At 43.0% G+C, this 15,926-nt stretch overlaps 1 protein-coding gene across 12 annotated transcripts in view; it reads left to right on the top strand.

Moving 5' to 3' along the window:
• The window catches only part of HERC1 (HECT and RLD domain containing E3 ubiquitin protein ligase family member 1), a 1,155,039-nt gene that overhangs the window by 716,069 nt on the left and 423,044 nt on the right, over positions 1-15,926 (top strand). For 11 of the 12 annotated variants that reach the window (XM_069222059.1, XM_069222062.1, XM_069222066.1 and 8 more), the window contains exons 46-47: positions 2,876-2,928; positions 7,909-8,109. In XM_069222059.1, coding sequence (XP_069078160.1) covers positions 2,876-2,928; positions 7,909-8,109 — 254 coding nt within the window. The remainder of the gene's footprint in view (positions 1-2,875; positions 2,929-7,908; positions 8,110-15,926) is intronic. The other variant, XM_069222061.1, reaches the window with a different exon arrangement.

Genomic DNA, 15,926 nt, shown 5'->3' on the forward strand with positions numbered 1-15,926 from the left:
TGTTCTGTTTTGATTAATTGGGACATCCAGTTATTTATGATGGATTTTTGAATTTGCTCTTTCTCCGTCCTACATCAAAAATGTTCAAATTAAATTTGTAAAGAAATTATTCTCAAAGAGAGTGTTAATCACTCTTTTGTGCCGGAAATAGGGTAATTATTCCCAGCCTTTTGACCAATTTGTTTTGTTTCCTGGGGTATAGAGCAGGATTCTGAAATCTTTTCTGTTAGAAAAGAGGGACACTAAAGGTTTGCAAAGGTTCTGTCGCAAAGGGCCATGAAGCATCTGAAGGTGGAGATAGTCAGCCATGACCAGCTGTAATGAAGGTTTCCAGTAGTTTGAGTAGAATGAGGAGTCAGTGATAGTTTGTAAGCTTGAGATGTGTAATACGCTTTTCAGTGTAGGTGGGAACAAAAACATCCCTGCTGTTTGTTTCGGGAGAAGGCATTCCACCAAAGGTCAGGTGGGAGTGTATTGGGTTCTGGTTGACAAATATGTCAATGAACAAGACTGGACATTGATTAGGTTTGTTAGATGTGGAGCAAATCAAGGATATGGCAAGAGATATGGTATTAGAGTGGATATAGTGGAAACGCATTCCAGCTGGATTAGAGAACAATTTATTATTTCAGAAACCTAGTTTAGGTGCTAGTGATGAAATATTTTTAACTTCTTTTCAGACCTCCAAATCCCCAGGCATTGTGGATTTAGAACCACACAAAGCATTTTTCAGGCAGCGAATTGCCTTCCTTTTTCTATTGAGAACCTCTCTCACTCACTGTCGACTGTGTTTTGTTTTAATTTAAATGGGACTGATGTATCAACCATGAGGCAGTAATAATATGTTTGTAATCCTTTAGAGAGACCGTTCTTATTGGTTGAGCTGAACACGTTCAGGAGGGATGATGTCCTTAAGAACTAGTAAGCTGTGGCTTTTCGTAATCCGTTTCCAAGCTTTCAGAGCAAAATCATTAGAGTAAACCTTGGACGATGGAGAACAGTTAAAAGTGTAAATGGACTGGCTAGGAAATGATTGAATCAGTCTATCTTGAAAAGTGTGAATCATTTTATTTCAGCAGAGCCAGCAATACTGAAGTACAAAATCTTCCCTTTGATGTGGTTGTGGGAAAATAGTGTTGATGAAGGTCATTCATATGAAACCAAAGATGTGAATATTTTGTATTTGCTGTTCCCTCAGCCATTCTTGATTTCACCTAGATAGGTAATGTTTGTGGACTTGTGGCGAAACAGGAAATCTGAGCAAAGAAATTTAGCTCGGAGATTAGTTTGGTGATAAATGATATGAAGTTATGAGGTGTTAAAAGGTGGGATGGCCATCTGGAGACCTTTAGAATAGTAGTTAGAAGCAGGTTTTCGTATGTTTGTGAGTGAATTTGCATGGATGATGCAAAGTGTAAAATTAGCCGATCTTTGCATATTATCTAGTTTCTTTGTAAAACAGTGAGTCCACAACGAGTTGGAAGTATGCCACCAGCTCGGCTATTGTAATACATCTTTTGGGTCAGGGTGAGACCAGTAGTGTAAGTTGTAGCGAGCATTGTCTGATTTGAAAATGTGGACCTTGCAGTGAGATAGGTGGATGAAGGCAGTTTGTGGGTGCGATGAATAGGAAGACACTGGCCATGGTGAGATTGTTAGGATCAGTCCTTCGTTATAGAATAACAGATAGTAGATATGCAAACTCACACACACTGGACAAAAGCAATACCTTTATATCCTACAGAGAGTAATGTGCTTAATTAGCAATATTGCATACGCATCTCATTTTGGGGTGGAGTGGGCCAAAAGGTGTGAAAGGACGTGTCAGTATTGAAAGGTCTTGCTAAATTGCAGTTTCTGTTGTATTTATCAACAATGTAAAATTCTTTGTGTGGTGTCGCAAAGAAATGATGGGGAAACTGATAGAGCAGCTGTGAGAAGTAAATGGTGGATAGGTGTTCATCTATACCCTGTAAACTTTTAAACTATTACTTCTATTGTCACGTTTCGCTTTCTTTCAATAGACTTCTTCTTAAACCTTATTCCTTAAAAATGATACTTTGAATATGCTGAGGAATCCCAACCTGACAAACGGGTGTTATAAAAAAAACAAGCATTTGCAATGGAGTGGGTCTCGCGTTTGCTCGAGTTAGAGCTATTAGCGTTATAAAGCATTTACCAACGAAAATAAAGGATTTTTGAAGGGCAAGCCCATGCACGAGTGATAGTGATGGGCGTGCAGTGGGCATGATTAGAAGCCCAGATACATACCAGTACGTCAGAAAAGCAGTGTTTGCGCGCTGCTGTGCTAAACCTAAAAAAAACAAAAATGTGATTCAATGGATGCTGATAAACTGTAGTCTCAAGTACCTAACTTGACTTAGTGCCTGAACTCTGTTTCAGTCTTCTTGGTTAAAAAAAGAGCAGAGCGAAAAGTAACTTCGATTTATAGGTCTAATTACAGATTAGGTATGGCATTTGTCCAACCAGAATACTGGCTTTATCATTTTAGCTTTCGTAGGAACAGGTCTCTCACTCTTTCACATCGTGAAAGTGGCGTGTCTTTCATTGTTTCCAATTCCCACATTTTGTCTGTATTTTTTCATTTGTAAATATATCCAAAATGTTAAATGCTAATATGCTAGAAGCTAATAAATACATTATTTATGTGCATAAATATGTTTTCATAGTTTGAATCAGTGAAATTATGAATGAAAATAGTTTGCTTAAGAGGTGGAAATAGAAACACCTATACATGCAGAATCCAATCATTTTTTGTTATTTTCTTCCATTTGCATTGATAGTTATTATATTTTTTATGTATAGAACAAAATTATCTTAGATTTTATACCGACTTCTCATTATTTTGGTGCAGATATAAAGGACAAGCTCCAGATTTGATTGGCAAGCAGGACAGTGTATATGAAGGTAACTGTTTGTTTACTTAACCTGGCACAGAATGTATGATTACTTTTGGATAACTTGTTTCTTTTGAACTTGGGCAAGTGCATTAGTACAAAAATAAATGTTTTAACACTTTTAAATGCCACCAATAGTATTACTGGCCATTGAGTCTCTAGTTCATTAAATAAAAGCAGCCTATATAATTTCTGTGTTCTGGAGTCACATACTGTGCAAAATTCTGCCATCCTGTGGTTGGGTCCAGAATTGTCTTTTTACCTGCCTTTTGGGAGATGTGGACCATCAGGAGACCTGTCATCTTGCCATATCATATGCCTGTCACAGAAGCCGTCTACGTGGTCGCCGTCTACATGTTTTTTCCCCACTGTTGAGTCTTGAAGCACAGCCGGGACTGTGGAAGGTGGTTGAGGAATCTCTGACAAAAACAAAAAAAAAAATCCCAAGAGGACCTCAAGGTTAAAAGACTGATGGTGAGGTGGTAAAGTCTAATAAAGTTTTTCAGACTCTCTCTATTGGAAAGGTATCAGCGCCTCGATACCCTCAGCACCTGGGTACCCTCCCGGGTGAATAGCCGCACTTTACAAATCCCGATTGATTGACTGTGGTGTAACAAAGGCCTCTGCAGCCCGAGCTCCAGGGAACCCCCCTCAGCACCGTGCCCTGGCCAGAGAGCTCTTGACTGAGTCCAGAGCTCCTGCCCTCCATGTACCTTGGAGGGGAGCCCCCCCACAAGTTTCGTTACACTACTGTTGATCGATATCAGCCACGTGGGTCGTAAAATGAACAATGTGAATGGAGCATGCCATCTTTAGATTTTGCCAAAAGTGCCACTACAAGCTTGCTTAAAAAAAGTTTGTAACTATTGCTTCCACAAGGACCACAGTTTTAAGGGCTGTGACACTTGCGAGGAATTCCTAGGAAAGACTATAAAGAAAACGGGGGAGAAACAGAGATGGGCTCACTATGTCCTGGCACAGTCACAGGAGACAACATCATTGAAGACCTTGGCCTGTCGAGCGATAAAGAGAGCCCAGAGGAAATATGTGGCACATTGAGGAGGCCACAGAAAAATGGAGGGAGAAGACATTGAAAGATAGTCAGATGAAGAAGTGCCAGGTAGTGCCACAGGGATGCAGTGGGGCCGATTTCAGATGCAAAGTCCTCCAGGACCACCCCAACACCAAAACCAACAGTGATCAAGGACAAGCACAAGGATCCCTACGGGTCAAAGCTGAAAGCAACCATTAGCGGTAAAACCCTTGAAACTGCCCTCAACTGGTGAGCAGGAGGTTGGGGAGATATAGACCCTGGTGAAATGTAGTCATCTGCACTAAAAACTAAGCTCTTGATGTGGAACAGAGAGCTTTAAACACTGAACAAAATGCAGGATTGAAGCCAAAAAGGAGGCTCTCATGAAGAGGAAGGAGTTTGATGACTCCATGGAGGAATGTTTCCTTCCACTGATGCCTCAGAACAAGCAAGATCAAGAGGTGTAACACAGCGATCCGTTGCCTTCAATAATAAAGAAGAGTAGGAAAGAAAGCAAGAAGAAGAGATCTACGGAAAAGGGGACCCAAAAAGTTCACTTTGACTGGGGGTATTTTCATGACCTGGAGTCAGCAGAGGGCCTAGGGTGGCAGGATATAGAGGCAAACTCCCTTGAAGAAGAAGAGGGTGTATACCTCTTCAGTCCTTCAACCCAACCTCCCCTGATTAAACAGGCAGCAGACACCGACAGGGTGCTCGAACCAGTTCCTTCCAAAACTCCCCAGCATCCTGGACCAGGGTGAGAGCCGTTCAGGAAATCAGCCTCAGCCAAGGCTGTAGCACCCAGGGTGGAGAAGTAGTAGAGAGACTCTTTCAGCAATGCTACCTACATCAAGGACAGTGTGATGGCAGACTTCCATCACAGCACACAAACAAGCCAATGCCCCCACTGCTACAGGACTTCCACTAAACAGGGAGAGCAAGAAGATGGAGATTGGGGGGTAGAGCGGTAGGCTGTCACCTAATGGTGCACTTTTAATGTGATGCCCAACGGGTATGCCACCAACAGTGGGTTGATGTGGACAAGCTAATGCAACACCTCCCAAACCAGTAAAAGTAGGCAGCAAAGTCGATCATCCAGGACGGCTTGACCAGCTGCAGCACTGCCCTAAAAGACAGATACAGCCAGCAGATAGCTGTGTACAGGAACCACCCTACAAAGGCATGCATCCTTTAGAGTCTCTGGGTTCAAGCAGAAAAGGCAGGCGGCAGTGGTTAGTAAATATGCCTTTCATGGACTTTACATAACTGTAAAGCCCATTCAGACAACTCTGGAAGTGCTACAGTGTCAGTGTCACAGACAAAGGCATTTGTCAGGGTGGGATCTGAATTTGTGGAAACTAAACATCAGGTTCCTGTGGATCCCAGAAGAGGCAGTGAAACATATAGGAGTGGTGGATCTGAAAACAGCCTTCTTGGCTGTAAAGGCCTTAATGAAACAAATCGGAGTAAAAGTGGTTCTAGTACAAACAGACAGCACACCACTATGATGTTTTACTTCAACAGACATGACAGCTAGGTCACACGCACTGTCCTAGGTAGCTCAGGAAATATGAAAGTGAACCATTCAGAGAATAATAATACTAGTAGATGTGCCCCTGACTACCCAACAGAGCCCACCCCCGCTTCCTCCCACAATTGCCTCGACTATTACACAACACCAATGCTCCCATCCCCCTCCCGTTCCCTCATGACCACACGTTTTCCCTGTGGCAAGTCTCTGAAGGGGTGGGGAGGGTGGATTTGTTTAGTTAAATTTTTTCTTTCTCCCTTTTTTACGACATTCTAATTTAAAAAGCCTATCTAAGTGTATCCTGTAATCTGCATCTGCCCTACTGTTCTCGAATGAGCATTAGAGGCTCCACTACGCTGACTCTCCTCACTCAATGTACATTCCTGTTACTTGACTATTACATATTATTGCATCTTGAGAGTGTCACTAAAAATATGTTCTGCAGATAAAGGACAGAGTAGTAATGATGCATCTTGAGAGTGTCACTAAAAATATGTTCTGCAGATAAAGGACAGAGTAGTAATGATGACAAACCCACAGTTTCTGCAAAAGGTCGTTTTACATTTCCGGGTAAACAAAAGTTATACAGCCCCCAGTTTTGTTCCGAGATGGTAATCAGAAAAAACCCTTCACATGCTGGATGTCAGTAGAACAAGCATATATTACTTACAGTAAACAATCCAAATCAGTAAGGATGCAAATTTTACATCTCCTTGCCACGAGCAGGCAAAGGCTCACTGGTCACCAAGGGACCACTACTAGATGGTTAGTCCAACTAATCCAGACGTGTTACAAGACAGAGTGCCTCTACAAGGAAGGATGAGGCAACACGGTTATTCATTGCAAATGTCACAGTAAATAGCATCTGTAGGGCAGCCACATTGCCTTCCTTACACACCTTTCAAAACATTGTGTGGCTGTTCATGCTAACAAGGAGGAGGAGCACTCGGGCAAAGAGTATTAAAGCACATGTTCACAAACTCATTTAATCCAAGCCTCTCAAGAGGGGAGAATATGCTACATAATTGATGCACAGCATCTGAACCCAAAAATATTCACTCTGTAGAACAACTTCCACGTGTAATTAACCATTTGGTTATTCAAACTGTAAAAGGCTTTTTTTAAGGCGATCGAGTACAAATCTGGTGGAAGCTGCTTTGTATTCCAAAATGAAATGGCCTTTCACCCCAGCTCTCTAACACTCGAGCAACAATTGTCCCTTTTATGTGCTATTTGACGCAAGCTTTCTGATGACTCTATAGATCACCACCAAGTCTTGTTCTGCCCTAATCTGCCATGTTGCTGTATCTCAATAGATGTCTTTGACTCCTTGTAGGAAAGTCCTCCCTTGTATATTAGTCATTCAGGATTGCAAGAAATAACTACATGTGAGTGATCTGAATGGATTACATCCTTTGTGTAACTGGTACCTTTTTAACTTTCCTCCCAGTTACTCAAATATTTACACTACCAAAAGGACCGGAATTTTGTAAGAATAAATTAGGGACACGTTAGTGAAGAAGTTGGTGATAGACACTCTTGACATCAGTAATTACTTTTCATGCCAACATTTGAATTAGAATAGTTGCTGGATGATTGTTGAGACTATTGTGTAATATCAAGTAGGATCTATTATTCTCTGTGGGTCTCACATTATGAGAATTAAATCCACAGGACAACAAGCACAATTCAGTTGCTATTATCCCTGTAAGTCTTTCGGGGCATCAGTGATGCATTTATGGTATGCAAGAAAAGTAAGTCATAGTACAATAAATCATTTCAAGTAGGCATTCAGCAGAGAAAGTGTCGTTTAGTGAATGAGATGTCAGTAGCAAACCACCCACCAGATGTATTTTAAAAGTAGTCTTTATACAAGGATAGATACCAAGCAGAAGTTAGATAAAAGGAATCTTTGACACTTCACAGGCTAAGTTAACACTGAGTAAAATCTCAGAATCAGGAGACCCTGAAAAATCAAGGCACGTTTTATGGGCCAGATTATCAAAAAATGTGGTGTTTAAGAGCTGTATAATTAGCAATACACCTGTCCATTTGGTGGTGGGGGCTTGGAGGCGGACAGGTGATTACAGAACCTCTTCAAAGTCTCTAAAGCGGATACATTATTATGCATGTAATAACTGAGGTTTTAAGAAATCAGGGGACAGTTAAGGCCCTGACACAGGCTCTGTGATATACGCAAAGTATAGCTCCTCAAAGAAGCTGCTTCATCATATCAAACCAACACACTGGGCTTATGGTAGCAAGACATATGCATATTAATCTTTGGTCAGCTGTAGCAATGAGTTTGATCACAGTAATATTTATATATGTTGTCTTTCAAATAAAATATTGTTTTGAAATCTCTTACCCCAGTTTATGCATACTTTGCATTCCTGCCTTGTTTACTATCTGTTATGTTTTTATAGAAGACTGGGATATGTTGGATGTTGATGAAGAGGAAAAACTGACAGGAGAAGAGGAATTTGAGTTACTTGCTGGACCTCTCGGGCTTAATGATCGCCGTGTTGTGCCAGAACCAGTTCAGTTTCCTGATAGTGATCCGCTTGGAGCATCTGTCGCAATGGTCACAGCCACCAACAGCATGGAAGAGACGCTGATGCAAATAGGTATGCTTTAAGTGAGCACAGTTGCAACATGGGTGGCACGATTTAGTTTTTATTTAGGAATGCTACCGTTGTCACTGGGTACCTATTAAGTATATTACAGTAAGAGATTACTTTTGGCATGTCATTCATTATCAGTTTCATTGTGATGGATTACACGTTACTGTTCTAAAAATGTGGGTTTGTGTAATACTTCTTATTGTAAGTTTTGATACTAGTTGCAGCTTTTATTCAACCATGCATAGTTTTAAATTCGCCAGCATTGGATCTTTCATATATTCACATGCTTGAATCATCCCCGTCGTCGAGGTGGGAGCCTCACGGTAAACTTAAATACATAAAGCAGTAAGTCAGTAAAAGTAAAACCAGTAGGCCCTAGTAGGCCTCATAGGGTATTTTACAGTCTATCAACTTTGTTTTGTGAAAAGACCCAAACTTTAGTATCAACCAATCAGGATTCAGCCCCTCCCAAACACTCCCAGCAGAGGCTGAATTCCCTCAGATTTTCTACCGCACGTCGTGTGAAGGGAGTCTCCCTGAGCTCTGCTCAGTTTTTCCTTATTTCTGACTGAAGATTGTTTTTTCTCTCAGGAAAGCTTCACTATGTCTGAAAAGACAAAGAAGGGTCTGTTCAGAGACTGTGACAATTGTGGGAAGAAGAGACTGCATGTTGATGACCCCCACAAGAAGTGTATCTACTGCCTCCACAAGGTGAGAGACTGCAAAATCTGTCGCACCTTTAGTCAAAAAACCCTTAAAGACCGTGAGGGTAGACTTCTCTTATGGCTGCAAAAGCAAAAAGCCATGGAACATCCTTCCTCGGATGACAGCGAACCGTCATCACATACTTCTCGCCCTCATAGGAGAACAGGTGAGAGAAGTAGAGGGTCTGATGAGCCACCTAGGAAGGTGCCCAAAAAGACAAAACAAGTCTCTACTGAAGCGAAAAAGGATGTTTCCCACTCAGAGACATTTCAACATTTGCCAAAAAAGGTTCATTCAGAACCTACGACGCCTTTGCACCGAAAAAGTACCTAAAAAAAGCCATCACTGTCTCTGTCACGACAGAAAGAGCCAGAAAAACTCTTTTCAGTGAAAAAACAACCGTCGACGACCACCCCGTCGACGACAGCGTCGACGACAACAGCGACTACAGTATCGTCGACGTTCACAACACCGGTCGCACCTATGATTATGACGTCGTCGCCGTTATCATAGACGACGATAATTACGGCAAATTTTTTTAAGAAAGCTTCGTCGGCAACCACATCGTCGACAGCGGAGGCCTCCTGGGTTCACCAATCTACCAGGGCACTCCCATCTATGAAGCACCTCTCAATGAGGTTTAAAAAGGCACTGCCGACGACGGCACCTATAGAAGATACGGCGGCGAAACGACCGTCTATAAAGGGCCCGTCGATGAAGGATCCGTCGACAAAAGACCCGTTAGCAAAGACGCCGTCGACGAGAGATCCGTCGTCGAAGGAACCATCGACTAGGGAACCGTCGACGATTATATCGTCGACACAACTAACAGTGTACAAGCCATCCACCTACCTGGATACTTCGCCACACCATTCCTCATACCATCAGGACGATTCTACCAGATTCTTACCCCTTTCACTTATTGATATGGGTGACAAGGCATCCAATATTCTGCCAATGCATACCTCGCCAAGTAATGTGTTGCCATATCCACCACAACATCTTTTTGAGGATGAGGACGATGATGCATACTCGCAAAACGATGGAATGTTTGGGGCAGCTAGTAGCCCGTCCCAACTCAATGTCAAATGCCAAGAGTTTGATGAAGAGGAGGATCAACATTACCAGCCTAGTTACGCCTCAACATCTTATCCACAGGCAGAACAACCATCGCCCCTCGCTATGCCTAGCACGCTGGTAGCAGATCTACAGTATATGTTGAAGGACTACTATAAAAGGTTTCCACCATCAACTCGGTCCACGCCACCTAGACCTGAGAGCTACCAGACACCTCGTCAGACTCACACTTCTAATTTTTCGGAAACGCCACAGGCTAGTATACCGATAACTAGCCAAACTCAGGAAGCTTGCCCCTCGTCAGACGACGAAAGGGAAGAGGGTGAGTTAAGAGATTCGGCGGCTAGTGAATGGGATGATTATCTCCTCCCCACACCATCTCCACCGCCAGCAGGTCCAGTAGATTCTCCTCCAGATGACATAGGAGGTTTCCATAATTTAATAGAGAGGGCGGCGAAACGTTTTGGACTTGCAATTGTTTCTCATGAAACCGAATGTTTTTTGTACGACTTTAAAGAACCATCAAAGAGATCTGTAAGAGCCATACCCATTGTAGATTTCTTATGGCAGGAGGGTTTGAAGGCAATGAAAAACCCGGCAACAGTGCCTTCTCAAATGCCAAGACTAGAGAAGAAGTACAAGGCCCCAGATGATTCTCCGGCCTGTCTAGTCTCACAGCCGAAACCTGACTCTGTTATATCACAGGCGGCTCAGCGGCGTTCCAAAAACCCCTCCACACCTATTGCGTCTCCCCCAGACAAGGAAGGAAGGAGATTAGAAAATTCTCCTCTGTTGCTGCAGTCACAGTTAAGGCGGCTAACTCCCTCGCCATCCTGGGAAGGTACGATCGCCAGATGTGGGCAGACATGTCTGCTTTTTTAGATTTACTGCCAGAAGACGTCAAGGTGGAAGCAAAAAAGGTCTTGCAGGAGGGAGAAAGAGTCTCCGCGGAGATTATAGACAGCGCAATAGACATTTCTCTCACTGGCTTTAGACAATTAGCTGGCGTGGCAGTCCTGCGCAGACAAGGATGGCTTAAAGCTACTTCATTCAGACCAGAAGTCCAGAGTCGTGTTCTTGACATGCCTTTCGATGGAGAGAGTCTGTTTGGTAAACATGTCGACGACATGTTGCAGGCTATCAAGACGGATACCGATACGGCAAAATCCCTTGGTACCCTGCAATATAAAAAACAACCCTTTCGTGGAGCAAGGGGTAGAGGTAATTACTCCTTTCGAGGTGGATACCAACAATACAGATCACAATATCAGTCTTCCTCCACAGGCTCACGACATCAGTACCATCAGCAACAGCAGCATTATAGACTACCACCGGCCGCAGCTTACAAACATCCAGCTAGAGGAAGAGGAGCTGCCCGAGGAAGAGATACAGGCAGAAAGCAATGACCCGACGATCACCTCTGCGCTTCCCCACCAACCAACATCGAGGGTCGGAGGTCGCATCACTTCCTATTTCCCCATGTGGAAGACTATAACATCGGACAGATGGGTACTCGATGTAGTGGCCAGAGGTCATACTCTGGAATTCACACAAACACCACCAATTGTTCCTCCATCGGGCCCACCATCTCCGAGGTTGAACCAACTCCTCAGGGAAGTAAGAGTAATGTTGAGAAAAGGAGCAGTAGAACCAGTCCCTTTATCTCAAAAGAACAGAGGATTCTACTCCTGTTTTTTCCTTGTAAAGAAACCCTCAGGAGACTGGCGTCCCATTCTCGACTTGAGAGCACTAAACAAGTTTCTAAAGAAACAGTCGTTCAGGATGGTAACACTGCAGGATGTCCTGTGTCTGTTAAATACCGGGGATCGGATGGCATCCCTAGACCTCCAGGATGCTTATTTTCATATCCCCATATATCGCAACCATCGCAAATTCCTAAGGTTCAGAGTGGGAAGTATGCACCTCCAATTCCGGGTTCTCCCATTCGGTCTCAAATCAGCCCCCAGAATCTTCACAAAAATGTTGGCTCCGGTAGCAGCACATCTCCGTCAGTCAGGTATCCAGGTCTTCCCTTACCTGGACGACTGGCTTATAAAGGCACCCTCGAAATTGCAAGTGACAAGTCATATCTCTTATTGCCTTCAATTGTTACACAGCCTGGGGTTTGTAATCAACTACCAGAAATCTCAACTCCACCCCAAACAGGTATTAAGTTTCTTGGGAGCAATTCTAGACACAGTCCTTGGCAGACAGCCTCTCCAGAAAAAGGTTTGTTTCAGTCTGCATCTACAAGTCATTGCTCGGGATGATATCATCATGCATTCCGCTAGTCCCAGATTGCAGGCTCCATATGCGACCCCTGCAAGAGCAATTAGACATACAATGGACCCAGGTCAACGGTTCTTTCGAAGACAAGATCCGCATAACGCCTCTAATGAAGAACACCATGAGGTGGTGGGCGACTCTAACCAATTTGTCAAACGGACGCTCATTTCTTCTTCAACCACCAAGTTACATAGTAACAACGGATGCCTCTCTCGAAGGATGGGGGGCACACTGCCAGGACCTGCAAATCAGCGGAATCTGGAATGTGAAAGACACTCAGCTCCACATCAATTATCTAGAACTCAAGGCAATACACTTAGCTCTAAAAGCTTTCTTGCCAAAAATACAAAATTCAAGCGTCTTAATCAGGACAGACAACACAACCAGCATGTTTTATCTAAACAAGCAAGGAGGCACGAGATCCCTACAACTCTCGCAGCTAGCACAGCAAATTTGGACATGGGCCATCAAGCACAATATTTCACTCAAAGCGGAGCATGTGCCAGGCCAAACCAATGTTCTAGCAGACACCCTGAGCAGGACAGTGATTCCTTATCACGAGTGGGAACTAGATCAAAAAACTCTCAACAGTCTTTTTCTACTATGGGGCAAACCGAACCTAGACCTATTTGCCACTCTCGAGAACAAGAAATGCCAGTTTTACCCAAGTTGGCTTCCCCAAAAAGATTTGTGGGGGAATGCGTTTTCGATGAGATGGTCCGGAGTTTATGCCTACGCTTTTCCTCCGATCCCACTCATACCGAGAGTCATCAACAAACTGAAAGCGGAAGGGTGTCGCCTTCTCCTCATAGCTCCCAGATGGCCCAGACAAGTCTGGTACACAGAGCTCCTCATGCTCTCCGAACGGCCACATCTACGACTCAGACAGAGTCCGACTCTTTTAACGATGCACCAGGGACAAGTCAGACACCCAGATCCGTCATTTGTCAGCTTGGCTCCTGAATACAATGAATACTTGAATCTCAACATTTCCCAGGAGTGTAGAGACATCTTGGCAAAAGCTAGAGCTGACACCACCAACAAAACCTATAAATTGAAATGGAAGCGTTTTTGTATATGGTGTGCAGCAGAAGATATACATCCTTTGTCCTCTACTTTGGAACAGATACTTCCATATCTCCTCCTCCTGGCAAAATCAGGACTTGCATATTCTTCCATTCGGGTACATCTGGCTGCAATCTCCAGATACCGCAGATCTCCAGACAGAGTCTCATTGTGTTCTACAAGAATTGTCAAACAATTCATGAAGGGCCTTTTTCGGGCTTTCCCGCCAGTTAGGAAGCCTCCACCATTATGGTCCCTAAATGTTGTCTTGATGCAGGTCATGAAAGCTCCTTTTGAGCCGATCCACAAGGCTGATCTAAAATTCATTTCATGGAAAACAGCATTACTGCTAGCTCTTACTTCAGCAAAAAGAGTCCGCGACATTCAGGCTTTCACTGTCAAACAGCCTTTCCTCCAATTCACAAACTCAGGTGTCATCCTGCGTACAAATCCTAAGTTCATCCCGAAAGTTCCTTCAACGTTTCACTTGAATGAACCAGTCATCTTAAAGACTTTCTTTCCAAATCCGCAAACAATAGCAGAGAAGACGTTACATTCTCTTGATATTAAAAGATGTTTAAAGTTTTATCTACAGAAAACTCAAGCCATCCGCCAATCTGATCAATTATTTGTAGCATTTGGCGGCACAAGAAAGGGACATGCGGTGTCCAAACAGACTATAGCAAGATGGATTGGCCTGGCAATTCAATTCTGCCATTCAAAAGCAGGAAAACCGCTCCACACCAAGGTCAGAGCCCACTCTACAAGATCGGTAGCCACTTCAGCTGCACTCTTTGCAGGTGTACCACTACATAGCATCTGTAGAGCAGCAACATGGTCCAGCCAGCACACATTTACGAGGCATTACTGTCTCGAGGAAACTAACAACGTCGATACAGCAGTGGGACAGGCAGTGCTGAGGCATCTATTTCGTTAAGGTGAGCCTCTTACACATCCCACCACCACACTCGAGGTATGTTCGTTATTCGTTCTTAGTCTCATTAGTAGCTACAGTGTGTTTTACTCTAATTTTGTACTTCGGATTGTTCACTTTGTTATACTGCGTTACTTTGTAGTAGACTTCATAATAACAAGATAAATTGTGTCAGGAGTTTCTGCCACACAGCTTTTATTGCTCTTCTATTCGGATGTCTACGGATATATAGGTATATATATATATATATATATATATATATTTGTATGTTCTGATATATATAGATCTTTACGTGGATCTTAAAGCTGAACCAAAGTAACTCACATCACTTATAAAATTCTGACAAAATTACAGTTAATGTAATTCACTAATTAAGAAGACATTACTGCTCGTTATTCTGATTCAAGCATGTGAATCTATGAAAGATCCAATGCTGGAGAAGAAAATTAGTTACTTACCTGTAACTGCAGTTCTCCAGTATTGGTATCTTTCATAGATTCACATGCGACCCACCCTCCTCCCCTCAGAGGCTCCCCTATTATACAGATATTAAACTTCACACTCCTACTAGAAAATCTGAGGGAATTCAGCCTCTGTTGGGAGTGTTTGGGAGGGGCTGAATCCTGATTGGTTGATACTAAAGTTTGGGTCTTTTCACAAAACAAAGTGGATAGACTGTAAAATACCCTATGAGGCCTACTAGGGCCTACTGGTTTTACTTTTACTGACTTACTGCTTTATGTATTTAAGTTTACCGTGAGGCTCCCACCTCGACGACGGGGATGATTCAAGCATGTGAATCTATGAAAGATACCAATACTGGAGAACTGCAGTTACAGGTAAGTAACTCATTTTCTTCACGCAGATAATAGAGCATATGTTCTAGTGGGCACCATTTGCTTAATGCTTAATCTTTGCAATATTACTAGCCACTAGACCATTAATATTGTATGGTACAGGCACTGTGCAGCTGTCAAAATATCTTAGGGCTGACATCGCGTAGCTTGGGCATTTTCCTATTGTTCTTGGTGTTCTTTTTAGGTTACATAACATACTCTGGAGCCACTTAGTTTTCAGACAAATATGTCTTTGTGGTGGATTAAACTAATAGGATTTAGGTGTAATCCATAGTATTGAGGTTCAGGATATGTGAGTTCTTACAGTTGGTTGGTGAAGTTAGTAGATAAGCTGTTTGAGATTAGTTATTGAAAATGAGATTCTGCTAATGCTGGAGTGGCTGAATTCTGATAGTTGCCCTTAAAGTTTGCTTCTCAGTAATAATTACAAAAATAAATTGGGATCCATTTCGATGCTCCTTGTTTAGCATGGCACAGGATGGGGGTAAGGACAACATCTGAGAAAGTGGAAGTGTATTACCTGCATTTCTGTATCTGGAAGGAAGAACCCTAGATAATGAAGTCAGGAGAGAGATCCCAGACTACCTTTAGAAATTCCAAGAGGCCTTTTGTTTATTTATATAGTTAGTGTTCCTCAGCACTGTCAGGTGGTGGATACAACGGGTGAGGGGTGGAATTGCAGTATCTGGTTTTCACGGAGAGGGGGTTTCTAGGCCAGATCTGTCCTCTATCTTTCCCTGATAGCTTTTTAAGGAAGGGTGTCAGCCAGATGTTGAGATCGCACCTTTCATTATTGTTGTGGATGTTCCTGCTTGGAGTCAATCCCAGTGTTTGGTGCTGTGGGAAACATCACTTTACACAAGGCTATCTTTCCTGGGCATCCCCACTGTGTGCTT

The sequence above is a fragment of the Pleurodeles waltl genome, chromosome 3_1 (assembly GCF_031143425.1).
Source record: "Pleurodeles waltl isolate 20211129_DDA chromosome 3_1, aPleWal1.hap1.20221129, whole genome shotgun sequence".
In the NCBI taxonomy this organism is placed as follows: Eukaryota; Metazoa; Chordata; class Amphibia; order Caudata; family Salamandridae; genus Pleurodeles; species Pleurodeles waltl.